At 40.0% G+C, this 17,138-nt stretch overlaps 1 protein-coding gene across 13 annotated transcripts in view; it reads right to left on the reverse strand.

Annotated features, from left to right (window-relative positions):
- Positions 1-17,138, reverse strand: part of PARD3 (par-3 family cell polarity regulator) — a 768,046-nt gene that overhangs the window by 330,859 nt on the left and 420,049 nt on the right. For all 13 annotated transcript variants that reach the window (XM_040352652.1, XM_040352650.1, XM_040352646.1 and 10 more), the window contains one exon: positions 13,916-14,083. In XM_040352652.1, the coding sequence (XP_040208586.1) occupies positions 13,916-14,083 (168 nt within the window). The remainder of the gene's footprint in view (positions 1-13,915; positions 14,084-17,138) is intronic.

Here is a 17,138-nt window from a genome sequence, read left to right on the forward strand (position 1 = left end):
GAGATGAAATCGCTTTTCCTCCAAACGTAAAGAGTGCCCCCTTGTCCTCTGTGATAACCTTAAAGTGAATAACAACACCAAGTTCACTATCATATCCCCCCTTAATCTCCCCTTCTCAAGAGAATAAATTCAGTTCAGCTAATCTAGTTTGTTTGCTTTTCTCTGCATTCTCTCAAGTTCCCCTATATCCTTTTTATGAACTGGTTATTTGTACATGGGCAAAATTATGTCTCTTTCTCTGCAGTCCATGTCTCTCTTTAAAAAAAGAAAGGATTTTCTCTTTGGAAACCGCAGCTTGGCATTGCATGCTATTATTTACCACTTTCCACCCCAGTCATTGTAATATGACAACCGCAGGAACACTCGGTCCCTCTGGGTAGCTGTCATATGACGTCCTCGGCTTCCCAGCGTTGTCAGGAGCGCACGTGCCCGGTGGCTGCGATGTCTGCTGGGCACCTGTGATTGCTTGTCAAAGAGAAGGAACGTGGATCTGTATGTGTAAACATACAGATCCACGTCCTGTCAGGGGAGAGGAGACTGATTGCTTGTTCCTGGTATATAGGAACACCGATCAGTCTACTTCCCTAGTCAGCCCCCCTCCCCACTGTTAGAGTCACTCCCTATGTAACATATTTAACTCCTTGATCGTCCCCTAGTGTTAACCCCTTCCCTGCCAGTCACAATTGCACAGTAATCAGTGCATAGTTATAGCACTGATCACTGTATAATTGTCAATGGTCCCAAAATAATATCAAAAGTGTCCAATTTGTCCGCCGCAATGTCGCACTCCAGATGAAAATCGCAGATCGCCGCAATTACTAGTAATAAACATGCCCTAAATCGATAACTTATTTTGTAGGCACCATAACTTTTGCGCAATCCAATCAATATATGCTTTTTGTGGATTTTTTTAACCAAAAATATGTAGAAGAAAACATATCGGCCTAAACTGAGGAAACAATTAGATAAAAAAATAAATCATTTGGGGTATTTATTATAGCAAAAAATAAAAAATAGTATTTTTTTTCAAAATTGTTGGTCTTTTTCTGTTGATTGCGCAAAAAATAAAAATCACAGAGGTGATCAAATCCCACCAAAAGAAAGCTTTATTTGTGTGGGGGGGGGGGGGGGAATTACCAAAATGTAATTTGGGTAAAACGTTGCACGACCGCATAATTGTAATTTACAGCGCTGAAAGCTGAAAATTGGCCTCGGCAGGAAGGGGGTGAACATGCCCTGTATTGCAGTGGTTAAACTTATAATCTACCAGAACACACAGTACAATGGCTATACACATACTAGGGATAATTTAGAAGGGATCTAATGAGCTTATCAGCATGTATTTAGAGTTTGGGAGGAAAGCAGAGCACCCAGAGGAATCTACACAAGCACAGGGCCAAGTAAAATATGACCAATTGCTAATTCAAAATCAACCTTTAATTAGAAGTCCAGGCTAACACTTTCTAAGCTCTAGAGCAGACGTTGGAGCCTATACTATTTAGGCTTAAACCTGTTCCACACCCATTCTAAGCCATATAGTACCTATCCTGTAAAATAAAGATATGTATACTTACCTAATCTAAGGGCGTTCCAATTGTTCGGGATACAAAGAAAAATCCACAGGTAACTTTAGGAGAAATACAGGCTGCTCTGGAAAAAGATGGTGTGGTTGTTTTTAAGAGAATACGACAATACTTGAACAAAAATTAGCTGATTGGCCGAGATGCCAGAAAGAAGCCTTTACTGCGCCAATGCCACAAAAGAGCCAGCTTTGTAATCTGGACTGACGAGACCAAAATAGAGCTTTATGGTCACAACCATAAGTGCTATGCTTGGAGAAAGACGCATGGGACGCACTTGTACTTTCTAGCATGACAATGACCCTAAGCACAAGGCCAAGTTGACCCTCCAGTGGTTACAGCAGAAAAAGGTGAAGGTTCTGGAGTGGCAATCACAGCCTTCTGACCCTAGTATCATTGAGCAACTCTGGAGAGATATCAAACATGCATGTAATTCAAGATGACCAAAGACTGCATGACCTGAAGACATTTTTTCAAGAGGAATGGGCAAAACCACCTGCAAGAATTTGGGGTCTCAGACAACTATTACTAAAGACTGCACACTGTCATTGATACTAAAGGAGACAATACATAACAACTGAGGGTATGAAGACTTGAGCAGGGGTCATTTTTTTACTTGTTGCCATGTTTTATTTTATGATTGTGACATTATTTTATGGACCTACAGTTTAATATGAATCCCCTAAGAAATAAAATGTGTTCTGCCTGCTCACTTTTTTTGAAAATGGTACATACATTACCAATTCTCCAAGGGTATGCATACTTTTGAGAACTGTGTGTGTGTGTGTGTGTGGATATATATATATATATATATATATATATATATATATATATATATATATATATATATATATATATATATACATACATACATACATACATACATACATATACATATACACCCACAGGCCATAGTTCATAATAACCCAAATTTACAAAATTGAAGGGCAAAAAAAAAAAATTTCAATGAGCAGAGACTTAGTCACACTAATCATAAGAAACGCACAAGAAAAGAAAGCGCAAGCATCTCTTTTGACACTGAGGCTTGTCTTCTGCCTTCAGCTGTACATAATAAAATCTGCATCAGTATTGCTTAAGCTAAACTGTCACCCATAAAAGTGAAACCATAATTCACAGCTGCCGATAAAAGTGCCTTTTGTGCTTGTAAGACTGCGGCTGTCACAGCCTATCAAACATTTTGACTGGAAATGGCTCCACTAAACTCCTACTTCAGTGCAAACGCTTCTGTCAGAAAATGATCAGCAACACCCACAAGGCAATCTCTGTCTTTTCCACACGGAGATTATTTTTAGATGGAGAAGAGTTTGGTGAACTCCTACATGGATGGAACCCTTTATGCAAAACTAATGTCAAGGAAAATGTTTCCCTTTACCTGTGTTACCTATTAGGAGGGATGTCATTCGGTGTAATGCACGTTTTCCTTTCCCATCTAAATACATTTTGCCCTCTACGTATTTAAACACAGCCCCTGCAATTGTCCTTTTACTCCCCCCTGTGCCTGATGACATGCTGGCTTTCACTGAGAAATGTTCAACATGCAGTCCCTTGATATAACACCGTCAACACTTGGATTGCAGTAGATTTCACTAAAGGAATGTGGAAATAAAACATTTTCCTATTTTTTACGCATGCATGGTTTGACTGCCTGCTCAGTCTTTGGTGTAGATTCTATGATCATTTTTCCAACAGTTTTTTTGATTGCAAAAGACGGTTTCTACCTGTGAAGCAACCAAAAGTGTAGATAGGAGTCTTGGCCTATCAATCATTTCTGTATTTTAACAATGTTAATGTAGCGCCTGCTATTTAAATTTAGAGGGAGATCAGAGTGTAGTTAAACTCTGATCTGGTTAAATTGGGTCTCTGTCTCAGCTTGTCTGGTTTGGGTGCTCTTCCTCCGCAGCCAATCTGGAGGGTTGAGCCTCGCTGTGCATGCTGGGGGAGGGTATTTATGGGGCAGACACCATTGGTTCTGGGTCGTCTTCGTCCAGTGTGGCACCCACCGTTAGGGTGACCACATCACGGCGCCCCGGCGTTATGGCCTACCTGGCCGGGGGAGGGGGGCTACCCGGTGTTCCTGGTTTCAGGACCAGGTTGGTCCAGAACATTTGAGCAGTGGCGGGGACCCAGTGATTGACTGGGTTCCCACTTTTGAAGATCCCAAACGGTATAGCTGTTCGGTGGGGAGTCCATCTGAGGAGAGCCAATGAGAGGCTGGCGATCCAATAGGGTCTCGACACTCCACCAGGGATCGTTAAGGAGATCCAGGCGTAATTCTTCCGAGGAGGATTGCCTCAGTATTTGCAATCAGAGAGGGCCTGTGGCAAAGGTGTCTCCCTGAAGTCCATTCCAGGAGGGTCTGTGGCAGAGACTTCTCCTCAAATCAAGTTCATCACAAGGAGGGTCTGTGGCAGAGACTTTTCCTCAAAGGTTCGAGCGATGCATTGGCTTCCAGGTCAGTGAAAGAGGCCTGTCCAGGTACGCTATTTCCACTCAAGCAGGAGTGGTGCAGAGAAGTGTTACACGTGGGAGCAGGACTGTTTCCCTATTACTACACCTGAATTTGCTATTCTCCTCCTTCCTTAAACTCTACTTTTCTTGTTTTTACCTGGCTGGGTAATAAAGAGCACAGCAAAAGACACTTATTGCGGACATTCCTTTACTGCTGCTATATACACCATTCACCCCTAGGAATTCGGAAGAGCTACAAGGTAAATGTGCCCTCAAAAACAAACCAGCAGCTCCTTCGGGGGTAGTGCTACATTAACATTTCTTATGAGAGTTTAAAGAGTCAAGAGACTCTGTGCTTTCAGTAGGTTGAGTTAAAAAAAAAAAAAAAATAGTTTAGATGTGGATGTAGGGATCACCCCAACTGCGCTATTTTCTGACTACGGGGAGACACTGCTCAACCCAGTAGCCATTGCCTGCGAAAAACCTTACAGATATCTCTACCAAAAAAACTGCTCACATCTTAAACCTTAAAGGAATCTCCTTTTCATTTTAGAAGTTCTATTTTGTGCTTTGGCAAGCACATAGTACAGTTAAAATAGAACTATAGGATTTTTTTTTTTTTTTTCATTTTGGATAAAGGGAGGGCTATAATCCATGAGGTTTTTTTTCCCTGCAATCTGGGTCCCATTGCGGAAAATTTCCTTCACTTCCTGGCCCATAGCCAAACATGAAGTGAGAGGATATCCCTGCAAATTAACTGCATTTCTTGGGGACCCCCAGGCCATCAGAACTAGATTCCTTATTGGAAGATTTCCCCTCTATTACTTTTCCCAAAAATTGGGATTTTACTTTCAATAACAGATAACAGTAAATAGAGAGTGTGAATCTCCCTAATGGGGGCACAGACTGCAGTACAAACTGACAGGGATTCTAATCCATCTCCACTCTATCCGAAACTAAAAAAGGTTTTGCCTTTAGTTGTACTTTAACTAAACATAGCCTCCAAGACAAAAAGGAAAATACATTTAAAACTTGTAGCCTTGGAGTCCAAGGGAGTGAATTCCACAGTTACTACAATTTAACCTGGATAGCTTAAATAAGACCCATGAATTCCGCAAGTACATTTTCTAATCTTTTAAATCTGTGAAGTAGGTGGGGACCCAGTACAGTAACGTGTAAGCCAAAGAAACCTATTTTCTAGCGTTCCTTTGTCTTAGAGTTCCTTTCCTTTGAAGAAAAAAAAAAAGAGGGTGGGGAAAGGGGAGGAAATGTGGACACTTGGCATAAGTGTAGAGGGGAGGAGGGAAGAAGACTGGAGTCCACCGGTGGACCCAAAAGCATCCAAAGCATAACGGCTACTAAAGTGGAGCCTGAGTGAACAACGTGGTTAGATGTGAGGCATAATCCTGTGAGTACTGGAAATGGTGCCAATAATACCACCACGTTTTATGGGAATGTTCATCCTTGCATTTCATAGACATCAGGCGTTCCATGTTTTTAACCTAGTTTACCACGGTTGTCCACCGACCAAATGTCGGCGGGTCTGTGCTTCTACATTTTTGCGATATGCAAACCTTGGCACCATAATGTAAGTGAATCAGGGAGGGTCGCTTACATTTGTCCCTTGGGCGAGTCTCCAGGCATGCATCAGTAAGCTTGGGGGATCAGCTGCCTGACCTCTTCCAAAAATGTTGTACACATTGTAAACACAGTAAGCCTTCTGAAGAGGTTTGATATGCCCTCTGCCGAGTCTGCATCTACTAAAGGGAGCGAGCATGAGCTTTACTGATTGCAGAGCTATAGGTCGGACTAATTAGTGGACATGTTACCTCCCCACAGACAGCAAGGGTCCTATCATGCTGCTGCTTTTCTACTCAGGAAGCTTTAGAAAGAAATGCTGAATCTTTTTGTTTTGATGTACCTGAAATGAACTTATATTAGAGTTAAAAGAAAAAGTTCATTTTGGCTTGCAATAAATGCTAGCATGGATATCATCAGGTTCCTGGGGTTCTGCTTTAATGCGACCCTGACAATAGAGCTACATGAACTGGTATTGCTAGTCTACTTCCAAATAGGTTTGTTGCCTGGTGGTACCTTTGGCTTGAATTGTAACATTCATGCGCTATCACCATACATCTGAATTTTAACTATTTTTCTTTTTGCCTCCAAAGCTTTTCATACGCTTCCTTATTATACACATCTGTTTATTTTGTACCACCCTTCTTTAAAAAAAAAAAAATACAAAAAATTCAATAAAAACAACAACTGTGTGCTCCCACTGGCTGCCAGTCTTAAAATCGGGCCAGAGCAAGACATCACAAGGGCTGATTATGAGATGATTTTCAGACACAGACTCAATCACTGGTAATTTCTGAACATAGATCCCATTGCTTCGTCAAATTCAAGTGTCCGCCTCCATGGCTGCACTTGAAACTGGCAGCCAGGGAATTGCATATAATAGACTTAAGGACCCATTTAGGCCCACAACTAAAGACACTGACTGATGAAAGCCTTGCCTACGCAAGCAAAACAAGAGGAGAACAGATTCACTTAAATTACCTTGTATTAGCCCTTTTAATTATGTTACAATAAATTGATGAGTAGGTTTCAAGCAGTTATGTACGAGGCTGAAAAAAGCCTAACAAGAACATTAGCAAGTATGGTTTTGAAGTCAATGAAACATACAACATCTTACAACGGTGGAGGCCTGGCTGCATGCCACAGACATAAACTGAGGAGGGAAAGGGAAGGAAAACAAGACATTCCTAGCACATGAGACCATGAGCAGAGGAGGTCACAGAGTCTGCTAACATGAATCCCGTTCCAAGACGTGGCCTGCCTACTACAAATGAGATATTTAATGAAGCGCTGAATGGTAGTCTTATCTTCTTCTCTTTGATAAGCACTGGGGAGATTTGCTGCAATAAAGGGTCAATGCAATTACAATTGGAATCACGTCAAGCTGTAGGAGAACAATAAACTTGCAGGGCCAGTGAATTAGACTCAGTAAGGTTTAAATTGCAAAATAAGGATTTGTTTTATTAGTTTTTACATAAAATGCAGATTAGGGGTGACAGCTTCACTAAAACATGAATTAATCACTTCTCTGAGCTGCTGGAGGCAGAAAAATGAAAGAAAGTGAGAGTAAAAGCCCTGGGAAGGTTTATGAGGATCATTGTTGTATTTGGGAGGAAATCAGTGATGTGGATGTACTAAAGAACAGGAAGTGGGAGCAGGGAAAACTTTCTTACACCAGAAGCAAAGAAAGGCATTCTCTAGCTAAAATATAATTTTCGAGAAATGTCTAGTTTTTTTATTAATTACATTTTTTAAACCTGCACATTTAAAACAGAATACAATTTTTAATTTGGATCATTTTTGCAATCCTTTTGTTTGTGAATAGCATGGCCAAAAAATACTTATCTTATTCCAAAGTGAGTGACAATCTAATATATCACATGGTTTGCCTTGTTGTCAAGTATATAAGCGGCATCAGCAGAGGCGTAACATTTTATAACTGTGGTCATAAGCTACATGGTTAGGTAGATTAAAGTCGTGCATGTGTCGGTTGACTCACGGATGTGCATTGTGAGAAGGATCAGTAAAGTGCAACACTAAAAAGTAGAATGCATAGCATGCGTTTAAAGAGAATATATAAATAAAAAGCATAAACACATTTACATGCTCCCGATTGTTCGTAGATATTACATCTTTAATTGCCTCAATTAAGGGGGAGAAGGCTCCCCTTGGAATCCCTATGTGGTATACAGCTGAGCTAATGAGGGTAATACCTGGGTACATGTCACAGACCCTGGCGAGGGGATCATAGCATGTTGTGTGAAACTCTGTTAATATGGATATAATTATTTAAAAACACATCTTGTCAATCTATCTAGATGACAGTAACACAAGTCTGTTAGTATCCGATGAAGAGGACTATGTCCAGGAAACGTGTCGAGCAGAAAGACTATGTTGTATAAATCAATGCAGTGGTTGGAAATTGATTGTTTTATAATTGTATTTAATTATAAGTCTGTTATTGTATGTCCTACATTAAGAAAGTGTAATAAAATGTTAAATTTACCAAATGCTGTGCCCCAAATGTCCCACACTTCTTACTATATTTATAGTTGTGACATACCTCAATTAATAGTTAACTTGAAACTTGGCAAAAGTCATCTACTAACAAGTCACTAGACAAAATCATTTATTGTATTTATTTTTTCCACTACGGATGACCTTAGGATTATTGGATACTGTCTTGGCTGATTACTGAACAGGCTCTCCTTACTTAACCAGTTGTTTCCCTTCCAGCGACAAGGTTGTAAAACAAATTGGTCGTTAAACTAGGAGCCACAAATATTCAATATTTTAAGCATTCTTAACTACTGTAGTCTGAAAAAAAAAATGTATAATGTTTTAATTTGCATAAGTACAGAACACAAAACTCTAAACAGAAATTCTGCACTGTACAATACAATGATGTACAATGCATCGCTCAGGTGGGGAGAGCTGATCGTAAGTCCAATCGGTCGTTAAACAAGGTGCATTCGTACTATTGCAAGTATGAATGTATCCGCAGACTGTTATCCGACCATTTCAACCACATGTTTTTCTAAAGTAATGGAAATGAAAAGCATTTTTTTTTCTATTTTTGGATACCAACATTGATGCCAATTTCTTCAGTTATCTGGATTTCTGATAACAGATCAATGGAGGAGAGGAGAGAAGAGAGCGGATAAACTTATTCTCTGAATGGGATATGTACACCGATTATCAGGGCACTGATTATAAGTGCAGTCCCAACAGTGCCCACCAATGCTGCCAAACTGTGCCACCTCATCAGCGCACATCGGCAAAGGAGAAAAATTACCTGTTCGCAAAATTTTGCAACAGCGCTGAAAGCAAAAAAATTGGGCAGGGCAGGAAAGGGGTAAAAATGCCCAGTAGATAAGTTGTTAAACTATCTTACCCCCACCCTCCAGAGATTTGCACTTACCGAGGATCAGTTGTCCTCCACCATTGGGGATTGTTTAAATCCCACGTGGCAAATCTCCCTCCCTTCCGGGTTGATGTCCCATAGAAGTCTATGAGAGTTTAATAAAACAGTAAGGGAATCTTGCAGGGATGGATGTGAACACTCCCCCGGAAGTGTGGGCGTAGACTTTCAGGACGTACAGATCTGTAGAGGGTGTGGCTGGGACCGTTTAGGTCAAGCACAAAGTGAAAATAAGTGTACTTTGTTTAAAATGCACTCAAATCACCCCATTTTCAGCACTGTGCCCCGCAGTAAATTCCTTTCCACCACTAGATGTCCCCAGTCTTCCGGGTTGAATCTCAACCTAGAAGCCCAAGAAACATGTGCAAATAAAAACTAGCAGTTGACCAGAATGTAAAATTAAAATTCTTGATATATAAATGGCTGAACTGTTATTTTAGAAGCTCTGGTACATGAACAACACACATTCACCGCAATTGACATGATTTTCATTGAGCAATTTTCTAGCGCCATGTTTTAATAATTTCCATTATTCAAGTAAAAAGAATAACTAAAAAAAAGAAAAAAACATTGCTCTTCATTCCTAACATTATCATCCCGGCTTAGGAAAACAGATACAGAATGTGATCGTAATTAACAAAGCATGGAGAAAGGACAAGAAGTCCGAAAAATGGCATTCTTATGTCGAATCTCGTAGCAAATTAGTTTTATAATAGATGCCATTTGTAATCCAGGCTTTTTGCACAGTGTAAAGTAATGGCAAATTACCCAATTAAATATCTACTTCATCCCAAGCTGCAAGGCTTCTGGCATACAAGCGCAGACAGAGATAAATCTTGTTGTGTGGCAGTGAATGAGATACAATAAATAGTAGGATGCAAATCATGTGCAGGATTTCAGGAATCAATGTATAGACTTCAAAATTAGATAAGCATTCCTGTATACATGTTATAATATAAAAAGGTAAGCGATCACGTCAGGGTATTTACTAACTGGAGCTGTGATTCAGGCTTAGATGCTATAAAAGGGCCATTAAAGAAAACAAAAAAAATAGCCTGAAAAGTAGCAACATTATTATACTGCAGTATGCAGACATAGCTAGCAGTCCAACCAATATGTCCCAGGTTTTACTGGGGGAGGAAGCTACAAGTCACAAATTTACGTGCAGCTCCATCTGCTGGTAAAATATGGCACCATGAGCTTACAAACTTCTCAATGTTCTACTGTCATTGTATGGGTGGATTGCAGGTACTACTGTCACTGTCTGGTCCTTGACTGTACACAGCTTTTTTTATTTTTTCACTTTCACACTGATTGAAAAGCGGCCAGTCCCTGCTGAACTGGGCAAATTGTATTCTATATGTACCCAGCTTTAAGGAAGAAAGCTTTAAAACTTTGAAACAGTGTGAGGTGCAGAGGAACATCAGTGCTGTAACAGTTAAGCAAGATTCAGAGACAACTTTGGCAGTAAAAACTATTAGACCCTGCTTCCTTTCTTACAACACACTACATCTGTAACTGAAATATCACTTTAGGTGGACTGGGTCTTTTATTTTACAAGTATGACTTGAAAGCTTGAACTTCACAAAACAAATCAGTCAAATGTGCATGAGCCTGGTTCTACTACATGGGTTTTCCCTTATCCAGAAAAGTGCATGCAAGCAAAGAAATGTGCAAGTGTAGTGCCGCGTACACACGATCATTTTTCAAGTTGTAAAAAAAAAAACGTTTTCAAGCTCTAGAAAAAACAAAGTTTTTTTTCAACTTGATCATTATAACGGCCTTGCCTACACATGATCGTGGGAAAAAAATGCTCTAGCAAAGCGCGGTGACGTACAACACGTACGACGGCACTATAAAGGGGAAGTTCCATTCGGATGGCGCAACTTCTTGGGCTACTTTAGCTGATTTTGTGTTAGTAAAAGACGATTCGCGCTTTTCTGTCTGTTACAGCGTGATGAATGTGCTTACTCCATTACCAACGGTAGTTTTACCAGAACGAGTGCTCCCGTCTCATAACTTGCTTCTGAGCATGCGCAGATTTTTCACGTTGTTAAAGCCCACACACGACCATTTTTTACAACCTGAAAACTGACAACGTTAAAAACGCTGTGAAAAAATAGAGCATATTCGATTTTTTTTTTGCCGGTTTTTTAGAAACCAAAAAATGCTCTGAAGCCCACACACGATCATTTTTAATAACATTAAAAAAAACATTTTTTAGAACCCGAAAAATGGTTGTGTGTACGCGGCATTACGCTTACTTGTATTTAATTGTAATTGTGTAATCAGGAAGCCTCAATTCCTCTCCAGGAAGACAGCACTAATTTTATTCAGGCATCATTCAAGGTCAACATTTACTTTTTGAACTGGGAACAAGACCCATAGATGATATGACCACGTAAATCCCACAGCCTACACATTATGTTCTGGGCTTTGTACACATATGTAGTTTCACCCAGATCCAGCCCCTTCTGCTGCCTCTTATTTTGTGATCTGCCAGAAAATTGCAATGTACAGTTATAGGGAGCACTGCACTTCAACCATGCAGGGCAAAGACTTGGGGTATTTGTGTGATAATAGTGATGAACCTGAATGTTTTTATATTATTTAATTGTAGCTCTGATGAAGGGAATGCCTTAACTACTTGCTCCCCATGTATGTATATATATATATATATACATATATATATATATACATATATACATATATATATATATATATATATATATACACATATATATATATATATATATATATATATATACATATATATATATATATATATATATATAGTACAGAAAAAAAGTTTGGACACACCTTCTCATTCAAAGAGTTTTCTTTATTTTCATGACTATGAAAATTGTAGATTCACACTGAAGGCATCAAAACTATGAATTAACACATGTGGAATTATACATAACAAAAAAGTGTGAAACAACTGAAAATATATTTCATATTCTGGGTTCTTCAAAGTAGCCACCTTTTGCAGCAGAGACACATCTCTAGGACTGGTAAGAGGAGACTGTGTGAATCAGGCCTTCATGGTAGAATATCTGCTAGGAAACCACTGCTAAAGAAAGGCAACAAGCAGAAAAGACTTGTTTGGGCTAAAAAACACAAGGAATGGACATTAGACCAGTTGAAATCTGTGCTTTGGTCTGATGAGTCCAAACTTGATATCTTTGGTTCCAACCCCCGTGTCTTTGTGCGCCGCAGAAAAGGTGAACGGATGGACTCTACATGCCTGGTTCCCACCGTGAAGCATGTAGGAGGAGGAGGTGTGATGGTGGGGGGTGCTTTGCTGGTGACACTGTTGGGGATTTATTCAAAATTGAAGGCATACTGAACCAGCATGGCCACCACAGCATCTTGCAGCGGCATGCTATTCCATCCGGTTTGCGTTTAGTTGGACCATCATTTATTTTTCAACAGGACAATGACCCCAAACACACCTCCAGGCTGTGTAAGGGCTATTTGACCAAGAAGGAGAGTGATGGGGTGCTGCGCCAGGTGTCTACCTCTTGAAGCTCATCAAGAGAATGCCAAGAGTGTGCAAAGCAGTAATCAAAGCAAAAGGTGGCTACTTTGAAGAACCTAGAATATGAAATATATTTTCAGTTGTTTCACACTTTTTTGTTATGTATAATTCCACATGTGTTAATTCATAGTTTTGATGCCTTCAGTGTGAATCTACAATTTTCATAGTCATGAAAATAAAGAAAACTCTTTGAATGAGAAGATGTGTCCAAACTTTTGGTCTGTACTGTATATATATATGAAAAAGCCCTAGAGAACAAAATGGTGGGTGTTGCAATGTTTTTATGTCACATAGTATTGTAAAATGTAAATGATGACGTTACACGGAGTAGACGGATACCAAACCTGTCATGCTTTAAAAATGTGCATGCTCATGGACTACAATATTTTAAATTATCCATAGGTGACACTTTAAAAGCCTTAGTATAGGTGAGATTTATGCAAGAGATCTGGTGCTAGAATTATTGCTCTCGCTCTGACGTTTCTGTTGATACCTCACGTGTGGTGCAATCACTGTTTACATATGCGTGCAGGACCGGTGTGTGTGTGTGTGTTTGCCACTGCGTGTAAGCATGGTGGGGACGGGGGGTGCTTTAAAAAAATATATATATTATTTTATGTTTACACTGTTTCTTAAAAAAAATGTGATCACTTACTGTCAAAAAGAATGTAAACATCCCTTGTGACAGCAATATCAGTGACAGGTACTCTTTATGGAGAGATCCCGGGGGGTCTATTTCTTCTTTGGGCTCCAGTGCAGTAGATTAGACACAGATCAGCTGCTCCACTGGTCGCTATCCTAAAATAGTCTTCACTTCCAGGTTCTGACATCACACAGAGGGAGGAACAACTTCAGTTCCTCTCACTGAGTCCAGAGCTGGATGCAACCGGCCCACATCGTTACTGGATAACCTCTTGCCTACAGCAGAAAACAGTTAATGCTTTGTAACACGTTGAAGTTCAAAACAATCAAATACTGCAGCTTTAAAAAAAAGCTTAGTGGAAAATTTTGAATATTTGTCCATATAAGGCTTTGCCTCTCCTGGTGTGAGTGGAATGCTCACTATAGCGGTACCTCACTCCCTTTGGTCTTCTGACTTCTATGTTGCACATGAGCAGCCTCTACCTAGTAACATATGATGGTCCCGGGTTTATTCCTTACTCCACTTGACGTTATGAAAGTCATGACTGAGTAATCAATGGTGGAGGCGCGGATGAGAAAATTCTTTACTGCTGCTGCTATGCAAGAATATTAATATTGTAGGCATGCAGAGATCCTCTTAGGTTCTCATTATCATCAAAAGTAGAGACAAATATGAGATTTTACCTCATTCTTCTTTATTCTTCTTGCTACAATTAACTGGATCATTCCCCTTTTATTTCCTTCTGTGGACATAGACTTCCTCAAATTTTCCATGGCATCTTGGTTTGTTTTACCCAACAGTGATTCGCCATTGACTGCCACTAGTTGATCATTTACATGAAGCCTTCCATCCTGCAACAAAAAAAAACGGGATAACTAATCTTGTAATTTTTTTTTTTTTTTTACAAACTTTTTTTTAATTGGGTACAAAACCGATATAACATAAGTACATACAAGGTTAATGGAGGTCATTTTACATACATAGATTAATACAAAGCTAGCAGTACTGTAATTTAGTTGACAGGTAAATGGAAGACAAGCGTTATGATAGCTGTAGTAGTAAATAATATAGAATTCCTACAGTATATATGAATTATGTAAGGGAATGTCAGGCAGTGTTAAAGAACAAGGCAGAGTGCTCGAACCATGGATCCCATTTTTTATTGTATATCTGGTTCGTGTTCTGTATTGTATGATACATTTTTTCCATCAGATTTATGCTGTCAATCCTTGCTTTGAGGGGTGCCAATGGGATAATTGGTGATTTCCAATTGGATGCAACAAGCCAGTGGACTGCAACACAAATTGTATGTACCAGTCTCATATTGAGATCCGAGAGACCAATAATGGGGGAGAAAAGAAGGCAATTTTGTAATGATAGAATGATATTATTGTATAAGATTTTGGAAGCAAATTTTTTTTAAGTTTGCTTTAATGCAAAGTAAAGTTTAAACATATCTATGGCATATGAGGCATATATTTTCATTTTTTAATATCAGCATTTTAATTCCAATACAAACAATAGTTATAGTTGACCAGAGTTCTGCCTGTCTGCTGCCCAACTCTTTCACAACTTTCTGGATTCCCTGCATGCTATGCAGCTTCTCTGCTGTTTACGTTTAATGTCTAAGGACTACATATCCCATGGTAACTTGCTGCCTGCAAGCAACGATTCACATACTGACTGTCCTAAAACTCCTTCTCTCAGCACCTTTAATTCACACGGCAGTTACAGAACTCAAGGAAGTAAATGTCTGGGGAGCTTTGCAAAGTAAGCTGACAAACTTCAAGATCATTTAGATAAATAGGAGGCAGGTTAGAAATAATTGAAATACAGAGAAATGAATACATGATTTAAAATTGTGACCATAGATATGCTTTTTGTGCTTCTCTATGCAATGCAAACAGACCATGGATGATTTGGGGGGGGGGGCAAAGGTGATGTATATAGCTTTTGTAATACATCACAGCATCCTGTCTCAGTATTCCCCTCAAGAGCCCTTGGTCCTGATTCAAGCAGTGGGCTGGCTAAGGGGAAGAATTATGCAAATGTAACATAGGTCAGTCTGGAGGAGAAGGAATTCCTAGGCTGGCTGTATTTGCAAGCAGACTGCTCTAGGTATCATACATGTGATGTTAAGCTTCCATCATTGAAATAACTGAAATCAAATGAATGAAAGGGATGGTCTCTAAATGACTTGCTGCTGCTCCTATTGCACACTGTGAAAAGTTCACAGTGTGTAGTGAAATTGCAAGTGTCGGTAGAGGAGAGGAGTCTGTACAACTGTGCAAGACTGAGGTAATGCCAGAGTATACATTTCAGTGATACTGTGTTCACAGACCCGAGGAAAGGAATGTGGAATGTTGCACATAGAAACCCCAAATCAAATATTTCGAGGATCTTCAGTTAAAAAAAAAAAAAAAAGTAGAAGTCACCAGCCACACATACTGTAGCTGCTGACATTTAATAAAAATATACTTACCTGTCCAAGGATCCAGCGCTGTCCACACCGATTCTTGGCCTGTCTTGTTACTTCAAAGCCAGCTTCCCACTGCGCATGCATGAGCCACATTGCACTTTCTGAATTGTTCGGCAACCTCCTGGGGCCTGTGCAGTGTCCCAGAAGGTCTAAAGGTTGCAGGCTGGGGCATGGATAAGTGAAACTGATAGGCACTGATGAAACTGCACTAGTAGACACTGATTAGGGAGCACTGATGGGCATCAATTGGGTCTAATGTCCCTGTAACAGAAGCCTGCTACCGACTTTCTTCTATTCTCCTCATGTTGATTGTGAAGAGAATAAAAGCCGATTAACCAGCTTCTGTTTACTTCCGTGATCAGCTGTCATTGGCTGACAGCTGATCACGCGGTAAAGGGCTGCTGTGATTGGCCCTTTACCATGTTCTGTGATCAGCCGAGTCCAAAGGACTTGACGATCAAAGAGTGCTCTGGCAAACAGCGTGAGATCATGGGAGGATGTCTATTGATGCCCTCCCGTCACTGAAGCCCACGCTGTAGAGGAAAATGGCTTCTGGTTGTTAGCAAGAAACAGCTCTGTCGTTCTTAGTTTCTGCCACTTATAAAATAGATATGAATACCACAGGGAAATAAATGTTATTAAGTGACTATGAAATTGAGAAGAAGATTCAAAAAGAAAAGAAGTGATCTAAAAGCATTTTTTAAACTGCATTACTTTTCTTAAGAGGACACCTAAAAATACACAAGTTAATGGTCTTAGTACAAGCAGCCGAAGTGTATTATTGTTCAGAATGTACACACTGCTGGTACTGCAAATAATCTTAACATATATATCGATTTCCATCTCTCTCTGAGGGAAAAACGTAATTGGAAGCTCAGTGTTGTACGGTATTGATCAGTATATATCATGGGCACTTTGTAGGCAGTAAAATTGGGATTATTCATTGCCAATTATGTTTAAGCAATTATCATTGGCAAACTATCAGATGTGCAGATTACTGTGAAACAATCACTGCAAAGATCTCCTCAGGCTGTAGACACAGCAGTGAGGAGGTAAACCAAGGCCTCCAGCCAAATACATAAATAACAATCTCAAGAACATGGTGAAAATTCTATATAGACGCTTAGTCCTCAGTCATCATTTGGAAAATTCTGTTCAGCACACAATAAGAGTATAGCCAATAATTCCAGGTAGAATGTTTTGACAGGCACCCAACTCCCACTTCCTCCCCTGGCGCCGGATGGAAGATCACCTCTCCCCCCTTCCTCCCTGCAATCTTCTGGGACACATCACAAGTCCCAGAAGACTGCGTGGCCATTCACAGCTTGCATCGCGGCTCACGACCAGCTGTGAAGCCACAGCCGGGCGCCCACAGTTAGAATGCTGGCGCTACGGAGAAGAGGGGGAGAGGAGCGGAGCTTCGTATG

This window comes from Rana temporaria, chromosome 5 (assembly GCF_905171775.1).
Source record: "Rana temporaria chromosome 5, aRanTem1.1, whole genome shotgun sequence".
Lineage (NCBI taxonomy): Eukaryota > Metazoa > Chordata > Amphibia > Anura > Ranidae > Rana > Rana temporaria.